The 19,314-nt window shown below is 40.9% G+C and overlaps 1 protein-coding gene across 3 annotated transcripts in view; it reads left to right on the forward strand.

Moving 5' to 3' along the window:
* Positions 1 to 11,707, forward strand: part of hoga1 (4-hydroxy-2-oxoglutarate aldolase 1) — a 61,206-nt gene extending 49,499 nt beyond the window's left edge. For 2 of the 3 annotated variants that reach the window (XM_076884598.1, XM_004571789.2), the window contains exon 8: positions 7,878 to 11,687. In XM_076884598.1, coding sequence (XP_076740713.1) covers positions 7,878 to 8,027 — 150 coding nt within the window. In that variant the 3' untranslated portion in view covers positions 8,028 to 11,687. Of the gene's footprint in view, positions 1 to 7,877 lie in introns of all 3 variants that reach the window. The other variant, XM_076884597.1, reaches the window with a different exon arrangement.
* The last annotated feature ends 7,607 nt before the right edge of the window (positions 11,708 to 19,314 follow it).

A 19,314-nucleotide genomic window follows, 5' to 3' on the forward strand; every position in this document is an offset into this window, starting at 1 on the left:
GACACTGACGGCATAAGCTGCTTAAAGTTAACCTTAGCCTTACCTTTGGTTCGTCTTACGCCTGTTAGCACACAGGGCAGCTTATGATCGCCAAAAAATACGGTCATTCAAAGCCAGCTGATGCCAACAATGTTCAGATCGTCAGTGAACATCCACCTCAAATGAGCTTTTGGTTGGCCTTTCTTATGTCTACCCATTTATGGAGTCCAGGTCATGGTGGTCTTTGCAAATTGTTCAGGAGATGCAGTGGCTTGGAAAAGTATTCGGCCCCCTTGAACTTTCCCACATTTTGTCACATTACAGACACTTCACCCGTTGCCTACTGGTGGTGGTCAGAGGGCCTGGTGGCGCCAGTGTTCGGCAGCCTCGCCTCTGTCAGTGCGCCCCAGGGCAGGTGTGGCTACAATGTAGCTTGCCATCACCAGTGTGTGAATGTGTGTGTGTGAATGGGTGGAAGACTGGATGTGTAAAGCGCTATACAAATACAGGCCATTTACCATTTTACCATTACAAACATGAATCAATGTTATTGGAATTCCACGTGAAAGACCAACACAACGTGGTGTACACGTGAGAAGTGGAACGAAAATCATACATGATTCCAAACATTTTTTACAAATAAATAACTGCAAAGTGGGGTGTGCGTAATTATTCAGCCCCCTGAGTCAATACTTTGTAGAACCACCTTTTGCTGCAATTACAGCTGCCAGTCTTTTAGGGTTTGTCTCTACCAGCTTTGCACATCTAGAGACTAAAATCTTTGCCCATTCTTCTTTGCAAAACAGCTCCAGCTCAGTCAGATTAGATGGAGAGTGTTTGTGAACAGCAGTTTTCAGGTCTTGCCACAGATTCTCCATTGGATTTAGATCTGGACTTTGGGCCATTCTAACACATGGATATGTTTTGTTTTAAACCACTCCATTGTTGCCCTGGCTTTATGTTCAGGGTCGTTGTCCTGCTGGAAGGTGAACCTCTGCTCCAGTCTCAAGTCTTTTGCAGACTCCAAGAGGTTTTCTTCCAAGATTGCCCTGTATTTGGCTCCATCCATCTTCCCATCAACTCTGACCAGCTTCCCTGTCCCTGCTGGAGAGAAGCACCCCCAGAGCATGATGCTGCCACCACCATATTTGACAGTGGGGATGGTGTGTTCAGAGTGATGTGCAGTGTTAGTTTTCCGCCACACATAGCGTTTTGCATTTTGGCCAAAAAGTTCCATTTTGGTCTCATCTGACCAGAGCACCTTTTTCCACATGTTTGCTGTGTCCCCCACATGGCTTGTGGCAAACTGCAAACGGCACTTCTTATGGTTTTCTGTTAACAATGGCTTTCTTCTTGCCACTCTTCCATAAAGGCCAACGTTGTGCAGTGCACGACTAATAGTTGTCCTATGGACAGATTCCCCCACCTGAGCTGTAGATCTCTGCAGCTCGTCCAGAGTCACCATGGGCCTCTTGGCTGCATTTCTGATCTGCACTCTCCTTGTTCGGCCTGTGAGTTTAGGTGGACGGCCTTGTCTTGGTAGGTTTACAGTTGTGCCATACTCCTTCCATTTCTGAATGATCGCTTGAACAGTGCTCCGTGGGATGTTCAAGGCTTGGGAAATCTTTGTGTAGCCTAAGCCTACTTTAAATTTCTCAGTAACTTTATCCCTGACCTGTCTGGTTTGTTCTTTGGACTTCATGGTGTTGTTGCTCCCAATATTCTCTTAGACAACCTCTGAGGCCGTCACAGAGTAGCTGTATTTGTACTGACATTAGATTACACACAAGTGCACTCTATTTAGTCATTAGCACTCATCAGGCAATGTCTATGGGCAACTGACTGCACTCAGACCAAAGGGGGCTGAATAATTATGCACACCCCACTTTGTAGTTATTTATTTGTAAAAAAATATTTGGAATCATGTAGGATTTTTGTTCCACTTCTCACGTGTACACCACTTTGTGTTGGTCTTTCACGTGGAATTCCAATAAAATTGATTCATGTTTGTGGCTGTAATGTGACAAAATATGGGAAGATTCAAGGGGGGCGAATACTTTTGCAAGCCACTGTAGGTGAAGGATGTGTCCTTCTAATTGAAATCACTAAGTAATGGTGTCAGTGTGGTAACTCAGTCCGAGTAAGAGATCTTAAAAATCCTTTGCAGGCTGTGTTGTTGCAGTTTGTTGAGGTTTTGGGAAATGTTTTCCATTGCTCTCCATGTTTCTCATGCATACAGGACAGTGGGCACAGCTACTGAATTGATAAGACATATTTTTGTAGCTGAGTTTAGAGAGGCAGATGCACAGATCAGTTCCAGTCATTATAGTATACTTAAGGCTTTGTCCACTTAGCCGATGACAGTCCAGTCAACCATACTATCAGCAGTGAATAGATTCCAGAGTACTAGAACTTGTTCACCTCTTCTACCTGCCTTTGGTTGATATGAATGAGAATCTGTATATGCACTACCCAGTCTGTAGTCCTCTGATCTGGTTGAGGTCTACAACATGTTTAGCTTCTCTACAAAGCAATCCAACAGTTGACTCACCTCCTTATAACAAAATCAGTAGTGAAGAGGAATAGAAAAGGTGAGAAACACAACCCTGTGGTATTCCAGTTTCAATCTTGTGGAAATCTGTTGTGGCATTTTCCGTGCAGATGCAGCAGCAAGAGCAATGGTAAAGACAGCCTTGTGCTCTTGTAATTCAAGGTTTTATTTGATGATCATTCGCAGGGTAAAGATCTGTTTAGTGCATTAACTGCTTCTGCGAAAGCCAGCTTGTACCTCTTGTAATCGCTGTTATAACTGGACATGATGGAGTAAAAAAATGCTGAGGATTTTTCCAGGGACACAAATGGTACAGCTAACTTAACTAGCTGGCTAACCTTAGCTTGCTACTCTTCTTGCCAGAAAAATGATATCTGAACAGAAACACTGGCTGGCTTACATAAGTCATGAAAGTATCTCAGTCAGTAAAGTAGCAAATGATTTTGTGCAAGAATAAGTGATGTAATTGCCACAAAACACAGGAATGATTAACCATCGTGTTTTGTAATAATCTGCTAGCTGTGACTCCAGGCAGGTACGTTTAGCTTTAACTTGGCTTTGCGCCATGTATATTTATATACATATACAGTGGGGCAAAAAAGTATTTAGTCAGCCACCGATTGTGCAAGTTCCCCCACCTAAAATGATGACAGAGGTCAGTAATTTGCACCAGAGGTACACTTCAACTGTGAGAGACAGAATGTGAAAAAAAAATCCATGAATCCACATGGTAGGATTTGTAAAGAATTTATTCGTAAATCAGGGTGGAAAATAAGTATTTGGTCAATAACAAAAATACAACTCAATACTTTGTAACATAACCTTTGTTGGCAATAACAGAGGTCAAACGTTTACTATAGGTCTTTACCAGGTTTGCACACACAGTAGCTGGTATTTTGGCCCATTCCTCCATGCAGATCTTCTCGAGAGCAGTGATGTTTTGGGGCTGTCGCCGAGCAACATGGACTTTCAACTCCCGCCACAGATTTTCTATGGGGTTGAGCTCTGGAGACTGGCTAGGCCTCTCCAGGACTTTCAAATGCTTCTTACGGAGCCACTCCTTTGTTGCCCGGGCGGTGTGTTTTGGATCATTGTCATGTTGGAAGACCCAGCCTCGTCTCATCTTCAAAGTTCTCACTGATGGAAGGAGGTTTTGGCTCAAAATCTCACGATACATGGCCCCATTCATTCTGTCCTTAACACGGATCAGTCGTCCTGTCCCCTTGGCAGAAAAACAGCCCCATAGCATGAGGCTCTCTTCCCAGTCTGGTGCAGGTCTACAATACTTTTCCTGGTGTCCTTCGAAAGCTCGTTGGTCTTGGCCATGGCGGAGTTTGGAGTCTGACTGTTTGAGGCTGTGGACAGGTGTCTTTTACAGAGGTGTGGACTCGAGTCACATGACTTGGACTCGAGTCAGACTCGAGTCATTAATTTTATGACTTTAGACTTGACTTGAAAAAATGTTCTAAGACTTGTGACTTGACTTGGACTTTTACACCAATGACTTGGGACTTGAATTGGACTTGAACCGGTTTACTTGAAAAGACTTGATATTTTACCCCAAATATAAAATTTAACATGCATATTATATAGAGATTGAAAATGTGACGTCATTCACGGGTAGAACCGCAAAGGATTCTGGGAACTCGTGGCAAGCGGTACTAGCGCACGCAGGCTTTCAATTAAAATCAGTTATACAGCGATAAAAAGAAACACAAAAATGTCAAGAAGCCGTTGTATTATTAACTGCAATAGCCGGTCGCATGACAGCCACGGGAAGCCGACGGGTAAAGAGATCGGTTGTTATCGGATTACGTCGTTGAAGAGAAATTGTTCGAGCCATGTTTCCGAAGTAACAAAGATGCGATGGATGGCCTGGATTGCAGCCATTCAAAGATCAAATATAACGTCCCAGAACCCTCCAGCTCACAGGTTAGTCTGCTCCAAGCATTTACACGAAGGTCAGTGTTTTTTAGTAGTTAATACGTCATTTTCATAACATAATTAGTGACATAGGTTACAAGCAAGTCTGGCGCTGAACAGAAATTGTCGCGCTATGCTCCTTTATTTATTGTGCATAAATAGTGAATTGTCCTGACACAATATTGCGTTTCGCTTCTGTTATTATGGTACATTGACAAAAACATATACTTTTATTCACAGGATAAAACAGGTTTTTTGTATCACTAATTGCCCAGTACGATTACAGCATACAATATTGTTGTCACTGCTACATTTCTGTGATGCTACCAGAAATTATTTCCACTACTAATTAATTACCGTTGAGCTCAAAGGTCCTATTAATAAACGGTTAAGGAATGTGTATTTATGACGACGATTTGTGAGACTGGTAAACTTATGATACGTACGATGGTCTTTCGTTCTACACGGTGCATTTCAAGGTCCTGTACCCATCCGTCGGTAAACTGTACCTGGGCTTATTGCAGTGACCTGAAGTTACTAAACTTCATGAGTGTGTGCACTCACTCCAAGAACCGTATGATTATAAATATGCATATAAATATGCTAAGATGAGATAGCTGACTTCATCTAACTAGCAAATGTTGTCCAGGCTACGTTGGTGATACAGTTTTTTTTAATGTGTATGATATTTTTGTCATGCGATTTTAAAGCTGGTCCTACAACCGCATCCAAGAATAACATGCAGCTTATCTCAGAACTGTCGGTGAAAATTATTCTTGGAGCTAGGTTTAATTGAGCTGCATTTTAAAGAGGTGCAATTTCACAATTTGTGTATATTTTCCAAGTTCACTATTTTGTCATGTGTTGAGAAAAACACAGATTTTAAAATTACATGGTCTAATATTTACATTTAGCATATAACTGCAACATTATTTTTTCGTTGTTTTTTTTTAAAGACTCGAAAGGACTTGAAATTCAAAGTTTCAGACTTGTGACTTGACTCGGACTTTTACACCAGTGACTTGAGACTCGACTCTGACTTGCCTGACATTACTTGAGACTTGACTTGAGACTTGAGGATAAAGACTTGAGACTTACTTGAGACTTGCAAAACAATGACTTGGTCCCACCTCTGGTCTTTTATACAGATGATGAGTTCAAACAGGTGCCATTCATACAGGTAACGAGTGGGGGACAGAAAAGCTTCTTACAGAAGACGTTACAGGTCTGTGAGAGCCAGAGATTTTCCTTGTTTGAGGTGACCAAATACTTATTTTCCACCCTAATTTACGAATAAATTCTTTACAAATCCTACCATGTGAATTCATGGATTTTTTTTTCACATTCTGTCTCTCACAGTTGAAGTGTACCTCTGGTGCAAGTTACTGACCTCTGTCATCATTTTAAGTGGGGGAACTTGCACAATCGGTGGCTGACTAAATACTTTTTTGCCCCACTGTATATCTTTGTAGCATCAGGTTAAATGTCAGTTTTGCACTGTATGTCACTCTGATTTGTTCTGAATTGAAGGCAGGTGCTGTTGAGCATGTCTCAGGCTCTGTAAGTGTGCATTAAGGTAAATGTGGTGGTAAATGTCACTGCTCTACAGTCTAATTCATAAAATCATCTTCACTACAGTATGAAGTGGCATGTGGTACAGGTGGATTTCAGCCGTCAAATATAAATCACGAATAGGGAAAATGTCTAAGTTTAAAGCTTTGCAAAGCACAACATCATCCATATGGGATATGCAGTCAGGTCCATACATATTGGGACATCAACACAATTCTAACATTTTTGGCTCCATACACCACCACAATGGATTCCAAATGAAACGAACGAGATGTGCTTTAACTGCAGACTGTCATCTTTTATTTGAGGGTATTTACATCCAAATCAGGTGAACGGTGTAGGAGTTACAACAGTTTGCATATGTGCCTCCCATTTCTTAAGGGACCAAAAGTAATGGGACAGAATAAGAACCATAAATCAAACTTTCATTTTTTAATACTTGGTTGCAAATCCTTTGCAGTCAATCACAGCCTGAAGTCTGGAACACATAGACATCACCAGATGCTGGGTTTCATCCCTGGTGATACTCTGCCAGACCTCTACTGCAACTGTCTCCAGTTCCTTCTTATTCTTGGGGCATTTTCCCTTCAGTTTTGTCTTCAGCAAGTGAAATGCTTGCTCAATCGGATTCAGATCAGGTGATTGACTTGGCCATTGCAAAACAGTCCACTTCTTTCCCTTCAAAAACTCTTTGGTTGCTTTTGCAGTATGCTTTGGGTAGTTGTCCATCTGCACTGTGAAGCGGCGTCCAATGAGTTTTGAAGCATTTGGCTGAATATGAGCAGATAATATTGCCCGAAACACTTCAGAATTCGTCGTACTGCTTTTGTCAGCAGTCACATCATCAGTAAATACAAGAGAACCAGTTCCACTGGCAGCCATACGTGCCCACGCCATGACACTTCCAGCATGGCGCTGGAAGTGTCATGGCGGTTCACTGATGAGGTGGTATGCTTAGGATCATGAGCACTTCCTTTCCTTCTCCATACTCTTCTCTTCCCATCACTCTGGTACATTGATCTTGGTCTCGTCTGTCCATAGGATGTTGTTCCAGAACTGTGACGGCTTTTTTAGATGTCGTTTGGCAAACTCTAATCTGGCCTTCCTTGTGGTGAACCCTCTGTATTCACACTGGTGGAGTCTTCTCTTGATTGTTGACTTTGACACACATACACCAACCTCCTGGAGAGTGTTCTTGATCTGGCCAACTATTGTGAAGGGTGTTTTCTTCACCAGGGAAAGGATTCTTCGTTCATCCACCACAGTTGTTTTCCATGGTCTTCTGGGTCTTTTGGTGTTGCTGAGCTCACCGGTACGTTCCTTCTTTTTGAAAATGTTCCAAACAGTTGTTTTGGCCACGCCTAATGTTTTTGCTATCTCTCTGATGGGTTTGTTTTGTTTTCTCAGCCTAATGATGGCTTGCTTCACTGATACTGACAGCTCTTTGGATTTCATCTTAGCAGTAGACGGCAACAGGTTCCAAATGCAAACAGCACACTTGAAATTAACTCTGGACCTTTTTTCTGCTCATTGTAATTGGGGTAATGAGGGAATAACACACACCTAGCCATGGAACAGCTGAGAAGCCAATTGTCCCATTACTTTTGGTCCCTTAAGAAGTGGGAGGCGCATTTGCAAACTGTTGTAATTGTCACTGTCCACCGTTCACCTGATTTGGATGTAAATACCCTCAAATAAAAGCTGACAGTCTACAGTTAAAGCAAATCTCGTTCGTTTCATTTGGAATCCATTGTGGTGGTGTATAGAGCCAAAAATGTTAGAATTGTGTCAATGTCCCAATATTTAGGGACCTGACTGTATATGAAGACTGATTAAAGCTCTGTGTTGCTAGGTGACTAGGAAGCTGGGAGTTCCCGCTCTGAAGCAGGCGATGGAGTGGTTTGGTTTCCACGGTGGCTCCTGTCGATCACCTCTTCAGCCGCTCACAGAGGCCGAGAGTCAGCAACTGAGGCGGGACTTCTCCTCCAATGGGTGGCTGTAAAGGGACCTAGGCGGAGCGAGAGTGCATGTGTGAGCGAGGTCACTATGTGTGGACCTATTAGCTGTTGGTGTAATTATATCATAAAGGGAAAACACAGCTGCCCATGAAAATAAATAAATAAATAAATAAATATTCAGTTCTGTCCACTGTTGATATTTATTGAGCCAAATCCAAAAACCTGCAAAAAACTCCCTTACATTAAAATAAATGTATAAATCAATTAATCCAACTTCAAAGTTCTATTTGGTTTTTGTTCTTCTTTTTCTTTGACCTGGACTGACAGAAATTTTCTTGGCCAATTCCAATTTTTCTCCAAGTGCTCTGCGACCAGTACTGCGACTGATTAACTGAAAACGAGTTGCTGTACACCCGCGTGTCCCTGATATATTTTAACTTTCCACGTAATAGCAGGTGCAGAATATATTGTATAACAAAACAATTTTTCAATTATTTTGACTATTTTGAGCCATTACTAATACCGAGGCTGCTAGCTTCTGGCTGATACTGAGCTTTGTTAGCTTCTGTAAAAAAGTTCAACTGGCTGAGGTTGATTTAAGTGTCTGCTTAGGTTTGTTGTAACAAACATTGTCGTGGTGGTCCCCCCGTGGTTTACTTTACCAGACTTTGTGTACATATATATGTACACAATGTTATATAGTCTATAAAATCTACACCATAAAACATGTAGCAGCTGACATTACAGGTAATGGATCAAGCCAGCAGAAGCCAAGCAGACTCAGGAAGAAAAGTGCCTCTGGCAGTGCAAGCCACCACTTTAAGGTGTTTATACATTAAAACACTACAAGTATGACAATGTACACAAACCAGAATAAGAAGCCAGTGACAGGCAATTAGCTGCTGATCTTTCCTGTTGTTTTTATCATGTGATCAGTTATTTATTTTCATATTTTGCTCCACTAAAGCAAGAGGACAAGTGGACGTAATAAGAGATTCCAAACTAAACCTCAGCCTTACACAGGGAAAAATAATACCCTCATATTTTAGCCTGTAACTGTTATTTTTCTTCTTTCAAGGAGGTTTTGTGATTACTCTGTCTGATTTGTTTTTTTGTCCATTTGTTAGAGTTGTTGCACAAAAATTATTTCCATGAAAATCCTGCCAGGGGTCGCTCGATGCAACTTATGGATCCCTTCAAATCTTTACGTATTAAATTGAAATAGGAAATATGTCAGCCATTGTCTTAATGTTCCCAAGATACCAATAACTAACCTGGATTGGTTCATAGCGAGGAGTGGCTTTTCAGCCTAGTGTAAAAAGTAGATGTATAATTGTGTATAATTGGCGTGTAATGCATTTGGCAGATCATGACCTGTTTGACTTAAGCTTTGAAATGTGGGACTTGGACCTGGAACTCTTTAGTCAAGACTCATGTGTAACTTAGGAAACAATTACTTTGTCTAATCGTTAGTGGATGCGTAAAAATACAGAATTTGTAGTCTCACAGCAGTAGACAGTAAATGGAAATCACCTGACAGTGGAGTAAATATGAGTTATTTAATCACAGTATTGTCTGTTTTGTCATTAGAAATACGGTGGTCTCACAGGGCATGCATTTTATACTTTGGACATTTGCACCTACTGCAATGGCAGAAAGTCATTTGTATGCATCAGCCTCATTAGTTTAAGATGCCCTGTAACCTAAAGGTAATTGTCATGTAATTACAGCACAGCTTTGGCATGCTTTGACCTCAGGAGATGTCTTATTATTCAGAATACCTCTGTAGAGCTATTGTATGGAAACTAAAAGTACAGCCAGGCCACTTGTAACCTCAGGCTGAATAACACTGAAGCCTCCCAAGGTCTTTGAAAAATAAAAAATTTGGAACAGAAAAACTATCACATCATTTGCTCTTATTTAAATCAGTCATGTATGTTCAGTGTGTTTGTGTGTGTGTGTGTATAAAATATCTCACTGGGGAATGATGCCCATACTGTTTTTTCACTCATTTCCTGTGCTGATATTTATCTAATATTAGAAAAACAAACAGGCGTTCTAGAGCAAATGTGCCCCGTGCCCTTCCTTGGCCAGACAGCACTGAATGATGTGTTCATGCATGTCTGAGATTAGGTCTGGCCACCAAAAAGCCAAAGAAAAGTTCCTCATCTCAAATATAGATTTGATAAATGTTTTCAGAAAGACCTGAGATCAGCTAGAGTTCAGTGGGAGGCAGAGCTGCAGGTCATGGTCACAGTTTGCTGCAGAATACCAGAGCGCTCTTTGATGTGAAAAAGTTAAAAACCATAATTACTGTAATTAAAGCCGTGTAGCAGGTAGCCATGGCAATGAGAGCCTTTGGCTTTGTCACATAGCACTTTTTTGCTTTTATCATACCATGAGTCCAATTAGCACCTTTCTTAGCAGGAGATATTTTCAGAAATACTTACAGGACCATAAAAAAAGGAGGAGATGTTGTGTTTTCTTCTGTTCCTGTGCGACAAGGACACAGTACAGATGGAAAGCTCTGAGTATAAACAGTTTTGATTAAATCACCTGCCACTCAGTTTTAAGGACATCTGTCTTACAAGCACAGTTGTAGTTTATAAGTAATGTTTAACCCTTGGTCTGAAATTTTTCACTGTTTGAGAAACTTTGAAAATTTTTTTTGAAAATACACTGCTTCACTGTGACAGACCTTTGTTACTGTGATTATTTGGCTTTGTCAAATATTGGAAGCATTCAGAGCTATTGAAGACACCGTGTCCTTTATTTGGGAGAATGTCTCCGCATAATGACATGTGACATTTTTTTGTGTAATACGAGAATGTTCAGTGACTACGTGTGCCTTGTCTGTAAGACTGCAGAAAGTAATTTCCTTTAGAGTACATGGCCTTATAACAAATTCTTTCTTCGTGGCAGGAGTGAAAGATAACAATCCAGATTTTGTGAATAAAAGTGTACTTTAGTGTCACCTTGGTTTTCAGGGGCCTGCTTTCTTTGCTGCAATACACACTTTTTTGTGTCAATTTTACATTCAATTATAAGACCTTTAGTCACTGTTAAACAAAGTATTCAAGGACTGGTGTAAAAAGTGAGTTACTGAGCACCGCGTCTCTAAAAAGTCACTGTGACTTGAAGCTGTGAGGGATAGTTGGCCTCTGCCTAAACTTTTCCTCACCTGCTTGTTTTATCCGGAGGATGAAGGAGAAATATAATATAAGCCAGTGCAACTACATACTTTTGGAGACAAAGCTTCTGCAATCTGATACCCAGACATGCATCCCCCACCCTTGATATTGCTCTGCTAGGTACCAAGATAAGTGCAGTTTTATATGAGGTCACATTTCCTTGAAAAACAAGTTTATAAGTTTATCTTCGGTACCGAAGACAGAAGAGGAGTTTGATATATAATACAAAGAACCCCAAGTTTCTCCCAATGACAAGCCAGCACCTTGCCATACATATGAGGGTGTATGAGTTTTTGTGAGTCAGTGGGTGAATAACAAATACATTATAAAACTCTTTAAGAACTGCCAAAGTTTAAAGAAATGATTTCCTCTGTAAGTGCACATCATTTCCCCTTCACCAGAGACAGCGCTGCAATCAAAGCCCAGCATTATCACAGTAGCAGGAAATAAGTTATCCTTTTAAAAGTGTCATGATGATAACGATAACTGATATTTTGAAATGAATAAAGATGAAGCAAAGCTACAGCGTCAGCAGTGATAATATTATGCAACCGTTCTTTTTTGTGTGCTTCTTTTTGCAGCCATGGTTACCTCCAGGTTCTTGTATTTTGACTCTAATTACCCAAAACCAAGACACACACACAATTATGAATTTGACTGATACTGTCATTGCTTTTATTTTTCTCTCATTTTCTTTTTGCGAAGTAAAAATCAGATGTTATATCACGTGAATACTAATTAATTAGCACTCATATCCAGAAACTGCTTAAATGATTAATAACCATAATAGATGGTATTAGAGAAAATAACATGGGAATACACTGTTAGTGCAAGTTTTACAAATGTGCTGTCAACATCTTGCGCTGTGCCAATTACTAAGTGTTTCCTTATTAGTTTATCGCAGCTTTTAAGCTGAACTCTGCTGCCCAGTGCTGCAGTCAAAGTTGACGAGAGCACAGCGAAGCCTGAACCGCGCTCCACAGAAACAACAGTGTGAGCTAAAAGAGGCAAAAACGTCAGCAGAGCTACAGAGTTGATAATAATCTTTTGTTTTTGCTACTATGAGTGACCTCTTTTCATCCAGCTAATGGAACCAGCCTGAAACACAAAAATTGCAGTAATAATAATAATAATAATAATAATAATAATAATAATACAGTAGTTAGTGGGGCTTTTACATGGTAAGTTAATAGTGGCCTTCTATAAAATAAGGTCTATTCAAAACACAAGTCAACAGTTTTTTTGTGTGTATTTTTAAGTTCATGAAAGCGATTTAAGGCTCTGATCCTGCAGAGTTTGAAAAACATTCAACTAATGAGTTCATATTAATAAACCTGCTCAAGGATTTCTGATAATATGAGGTTTCTTCTTTTTATTTCATCTGTGTTTAACCTCTTTCCAAGGGCGGTCTTGTTACTAAAGATTTTTGCCAAAGAACTAAATAACGGAAAATCTTCAATAGGATCCTTAAATACTTATTCCTGTATGTCTCTTGTTGCTGTGGTACCTTTCAGTCCTTTCAGACACCAGAGGAAAAGTGTCCTAATGTTTGATCAGCTGTGTTCTTAACTGTTGACCCCTGAGGTCTGAAGCCTCGGTATAATTTAAGCATTCACGCTAAGTGTCATCATAACATTTTGAAGTGTTGTCTTCACTTATTTCAAAAACCTTTTGGTAATTGGTTTCCTTTATCATTCTGTGAGGTGCAGTGGCTCTAAGTGACCACATGGAGGCGACACGCCCCACCGCTGCTTCTGCACTGTCAAGGGCATCCCTTTGATATGGTTCGGTTGATGTCTGTGCTCCCAGTGGGCAAACAGTAGGAGGGGGGACTGGCCTCTATCTCACTCCTGCTCCTGGGGTGAGCAAGTGGCGAGTCAGCAAAAGAGGCACAGCATCACCCGGAGGAGCGTGACGATGACACGGCGAGGTCATTGCAATGAAATCTCCCAACAAATACGCTCTCTCTCCCCCCGCTGCCTTCTCTGCACATCATCATCCCTCCACACCTGACGATCTGTCATCTGTCTCCCCCTCCTTTCCTCTCTCGACCCTGCCCTCACTTTTCTTTCTCTTCCCTCTCTCCTCTCTGCATCCCAGTCCCCCCCCAGGCAGTGTGGTAACCTCTCTGCGTAGTGTTGCATGTACAGCCCAATCCCTCTCTCCTTCTGTGCTCCTTTCCTTCTCCATTATCCCCCATCCTGGTCATGCCACAGATTAAAACCAAACTTAAAAGATTCCCCGATCCCTCCCATCCCCTTTTTTTTCCTTTCCCATCTTTCTCTCCTCCCCCATCCTCTCTTCTTCCTTCCCCTGTGATTAGCTACTGCCTGACTCACGCAGCTCTCCCTCCTTCTCCCTCTTCCCGAGAGCGTGGCACAGTTAAGATGGCTAAATATGAAATATCTTTTGCTCTTAATTTTGGCCTTCCACACCGTTTTGTGAGCTTCGTTGTGTAAGAGGAAAGACTCAGTTACAGCCTACCACCATGGTTAATTACAGTGGCTTGCAAAAGTATTCAACCCCCTTGAACTTTTCCACATTTTGTCACATTACAGCCACAAACATGAATCAATTTTATTGGAATTCCACGTGAAAGACCAAAACAAAGTGGTGTACACGTGAGAAGTGGAACGAAAATCATACATGATTCCAAACATTTTTTACAAATAAATAACTGCAAAGTGGGGTGTGCGTAATTATTCAGCCCCCTTTGGTCTGAGTGCAGTCAGTTGCCCATAGACATTGCCTGATGAGTGCCAATGACTAAATAGAGAGCACCTGTGTGTAATCTAATGTCAGTACAAATACAGCTGCTCTGTGACGGCCTCAGAGGTTGTCTAAGAGAATATTGGGAGCAACAACACCATGAAGTCGAAGGACACACCAGAGAGGTCAGGGATAATATGGCTGGGTATCGTCACTGATTTCTAGAATCGATTCGATTCCGATTCACAAGGTCCCGAATCGATTTGATCCACGATTTGATTCAATTCGATTCAATTCGATTTGAATCTGGGAAATTTTGCCTCAGACAGTCAGAAATATTATAATTCAGATAATTTACATATTTTTGTATCTATAAAAAGTAAGCTGACACTCGCAAGTCTTTATCAAAGGTGTGAGCATCACAGCAGATGCCTTTGTGTCAAAGTAGCTGAAGATAAAACACAGAAAAACATGAAGGTGATTTTCCTGGCCTGGGATTTTATAAAAATATTCTGCAGTACATCAAAAACGAAAGAAAACCATTAATCAACTTTAGCACATTACCTCTGAAGTTACAACGGTTTTATTAGAGACACGGCTGCATTTTGCACAATTTTAAAAAGTTTAAATTTGTTCAGTAGCCTATTGAACAGCAGAAATTAGGTTTTCTTTTCGGAAGTAAGTAAAAGGAAAAAAAAACAGCGGCCAACGGCGCTGTAAACAACGGTAGACTTGTGCATAACAAGCAAGCGAATAATGTAGAAAACAGATTTTTAGATGGGAAAACTGGTGTTGAAGTACAGAGAGAGAGAGAGAGAGAGAGAGAGAGCTGTGCATGAAGTGTGATTTCATCGTGTTGGAAGCAAAACAGAGTGAATTCATGACGATGTTTCTGTGAAGCTTAGTTTGGATCTTCTTTTGCTGCTGGTTCGGTCAATATTGTTTGGAGAGAGATAAAACTAACAGCTTTAGAATCAGCGCAAAAAGGGCGTAAACACAAAGTGCGGAGCCCCCGAAACATCGGAATCAGGAGCCCCGACCGTGTAGGGTGAGAAAGGCGACATCTCACTCATTCTGATCCGTCGGCAGGTCCGAGCTTTGTTTTTACGTCTTTGTGCAGAATCCGTGTTACTGCTCTCATTTACTGTTTTAGCTGTTTGGTGGTTGTTGAAATTTTGTGAGGTTTAACCTGAGATTCTGGCGTTTTGGGCAAAATACATTTATATTAAAAAATCGATTCATGATTTTAATGAATCCATATCACGTTATACAAGCCAGAATCGATTTTAATCGATAAATCGCTTATCAAAACCCACCCCTAAGGGAAAAGGTTATTGAGAAATTTAAAGCAGGTTTAGGCTACAAAAAGATTTCCCAAGCCTTGAACATCCCACGGAGCACTGTTCAAGCGATCATTCAGAAATGGTGAATGAAGCTGGTCAGAGTTGATGGGACGATGGATGGAGCCAAATACAGGGCAATCTTGGAAGAAAACCTCTTGGAGTCTGCAAAAGACTTGAGACTGGGGCGGAGGTTCACCTTCCAGCAGGACAACGACCCTGAACATAAAGCCAGGGCAACAATGGAATGGTTTAAAACAAAACATATCCACGTGTTAGAATGGCCCAGTCAAAGTCCAGATCTAAATCCAATGGAGAATCTGTGGCAAGATCTGAAAACTGCTGTTCACAAACGCTGTCCATCTAATCTGACTGAGCTGGAGCTGTTTTGCAAAGAAGAATGGGCAAAGATTTTAGTCTCTAGATGTGCAAAGCTGGTAGAGACAAACCCTAAAAGACTGGCAGCTGTAATTGCAGCAAAAGGTGGTTATTTATTTATAAAATATGTTTGGAATCCTGTATGGTTTTCATTCCACTTCTCACGTGTGCACCACTTTGTGTTGGTGTTTCACATGGAATTCCAATAAAATTGATTCATGTTTGTGGCTGTAATGTGACAAAATGTGGGACAGTTCAAGGGGGCCGAATATTTGTGCAAGCCACTGTATATCAGCGCACAATATGTAGGCAAAGCAGCTCAACATGTATTTGTCTGGTTAACAAGTAGCGTTTATGTAGTCACAGTTTTTCTGCCCCATGAAATTTCTGATCTTACTATTGTTCATACTCTCTGGATAACCACAGAGCTTCATTCATGTACAGAGGCTTTTAAAAAACACCAGTGAGCCGGTTTCTTCACTGTAGTAGTTGATTTTCATTCATGCAGCATTCTGCAACTGTAATATTCTTGACAGGGCCCAGTGCTGATTGATCCTGCCACTAAATCCCATCCCCAACAATTGCTTTATTTGATCCTGTTTGAATCATTTTTGTCAGCTCATCGAGGAATATAAAGAACTTTTGTATTTTATCTTCATTTTGAAGAGTCTCACAGAGCAGGTAGCATTAAAAGAATAATGAATTTTTACTTTTGAAGAGAGCTTTTTGACAAATAAAGAACGGCTGTTTAAACCAGCAGAGACTCTGCAGGGTGGCATTACAGTGTGCCTCGCTTCTAACCAGAATAAAAATAAAACGCTGGTCTGTCGTGAACTTTGCAGGAATTATCAATTAAATGTGTGAGACATTAATTGCTACATGCAATGTTCTATAATTTGTGTCTAAATTGGACAAAAGTAAACGTGGCTCTTCTTGTGTTACTTAAGATTAAGAAGTGACTTTGTATTAATTGTAGTCTACCTTACTAATTATAAGGTGTCTGACATCAATGTGAGAGTTTTAGATCAAACCAAAGTTACAAATGGGGCCCCTAGAGCTCATTTAAGGGTTTTTTTATGCTCAGTATCTTTTAGAATTGGAACATGAAGCACACAGTCAGGAATTATCTAAAGACTAAGTTGAAGTATAAATCTCTGAACATTTTTATAATGAGGTCCCAGCTCACCACTCTTTGACTCCCTGTTTCTGAGCCACATCACTACTACACAAAAAAAGGACGAAAGGAAGGGCAACATGAGGGGGAAGATGAGAGAAAGAGACAGAGAAGTGGGGGGGAATTTGTGAACCAGATGGATGGAGCTCAAAGATTACGAGCATGTGAAAGTCCAGACAAAAGGTACAGAGTGGAATAAATGGAAAGGTAATGGTTGACATGCCTGGTAATAAGTAGAAATAGTATTTAAAGTCACAAAGATTTAAAAACAAAAAAATAAGTTTGATTAGTCTGACAAAGATATACATAGCTGGTTTCACAGTGAGATTTCAGTCCTAATTGGGATTGGCAGCTGGAGGTTGGTACAATAAGGGAGCTTCAGAGAGTGACAAAGGTAGCGACAACCTGATTAATAACTAGTTAAACTGGGCGTTGTAGATCTAAAATTAAGCATAATTGAGCAGCTGCATGACCTATTTCTTTGCCTCAAATGGAGACCGTCCTCAGCAGAGGAACAAAAAAGCAGCACTGATTGCTCGAAAGCTTTGAACAGCCAGCATTTTTGTGGCAAGATTATGAATTAACCTCATTAAAAAGCAAAACTGGAACTTTTTTTTGATGTGCTATAAAAAAATAAAATAAAAGTTAAAACTTCTGCTTACCTGTAAACTTAACTAATGAAGTTTTATTTTATGGACAATGTTGTACAGCTTTGATTCACACATACATTCATGCATACATTTTGGAACAAAATGTGATGAACACTGTTATCTGTACAGTGGGCTCTAGAAGCCTGATCTATGCTGCCTGCTCTCCAGCAGGCTTTGTAAACACGGTGGAAGTAACTGTTTGGCAAGTACAGGGGCAATATTCCTTCAGGAGTTAGTACAGACCATAAACTCTATATAAAAGTAAGACTGTCCTTAGTTTCTAGGCTATCGTACTACCATTTGGTTTTGGGGGCTTTCTGGATTACCGGGCACGAGCTATCGGCTAACGCTTGCCTGGCTTGCTAGCTTCATTACCAACTAACATCCGCAATTCACTGCTATATAAAATGGGATGCTAACATTTCCAGTGAAAATCAGGCTTCAAAGAAAATGTACTCACTGGAACAGTCTCTTTAAGCCCCCCAGTCACAAAACCATAGAGATGGTTGGCAACCATGTTGTAACCACCAGTCACTATGGCTACGTTCACACTGCAGGTCTTAATGCTCAATTCGGATTTTTTGATCAAATCCAATTTTTTTGTCTGTTCGCTCACACTACAAATAAAATGCAACAGCAAACGCGCTCTAGTGTGAACCCTCAAAGTGGCCTGTATGCGCAAAAGAAGACGTCACACACAACGTGCTCTGTTTAGACACAGACCGAACAGTATTGTTCGACTGAACAGTATTGTTTCCCAATTTTTGCTTTAAGTTATTTTGATATCTACATAATAATGTAGATAACCTAATAATGATCCTTATTGCTGTTTTAGAGGAGCGGTGCTTCAAAGGATAGTTGCAGATTTCTGTCAGAATCTGCAGATTATGCAGTACAAATAAAATGTTAACGTTTCTCCAACGTTGTCTTCCCAGCAGTTTCACCGGATGGCCAGGAAGCGTTTGCGATGTCTTATCGGGTGCTTCTCCAGTGCTGAAATTGGCGACTGTCTTGTGTCAGTGACATAAAAGACGGATTTAATGCGACTTGACCATTCACACAGCAGTCGCTTTCTGAAACATCGGATATGTATCGGATTCAGTACCACATACGAAAGTGACCTAGATCGGATTTGAAAATATCGGATTTGTGCCGTTCACACTGTCATACCATGATCGGATATGGGTCGCATAGGGTCAAAAAAATCGGATTTGATGCGCTTTCGCCTGCAGTGTGAACGTAGCCTTTGTCAAAATGAATATTCCCCAACCAGCTGGCGAGGTTGGTTGCTGGAGGTTGCTGGCAGAGACTGTGGAATAAATTGCTAATGACCCATTCACTTAGGCTTAAAGACTGGTCAGTGACCTCCTGGCAACCATCGGTCGCTGACAGTCGGTCCTGGCTTTAGTCACTATCAGGATTCTGTGAGCAGTAGTTTGCATGGAACCTGTTGATTTGTTTGCAAACAAACTACTCTCTAAGCAATAGTGTGAAAAACTGCGAAAATGGTACCACATCTGCCTTCGAACTAAAAGTGATGCCTTTTGAAGCATGTTGGTTTCACAGGTAATGGTACAACTTCGACTTAGATGAGCATTCTCTGTTTCCTGCTTCTATCGCACTTTTTCGAGCTTCACAAACCCCTGGGTGGTTGGTCAGTGTTTCCAGACAAGTTGGTGTCTTTCATGCAGATTACTAGAGACTGTAGCAATCTGCTCATAACCAAAGCAATCACAAGGAGGTTTCTGGTGCAGCCAGCAATATCCATCAATCACATGCCAGCCAGTCAGTGAATGCACATTTTTCCAAACTCATTTGAACTTGCCAGGAGATTGCCAGCAGGTCTGTAATGATGTGTAACTGGGTTCTTAGTCCAATCAAAAAGGGAA

This window comes from Maylandia zebra, linkage group LG6, assembly GCF_041146795.1.
Source record: "Maylandia zebra isolate NMK-2024a linkage group LG6, Mzebra_GT3a, whole genome shotgun sequence".
Classification (NCBI taxonomy): Eukaryota; Metazoa; Chordata; class Actinopteri; order Cichliformes; family Cichlidae; genus Maylandia; species Maylandia zebra.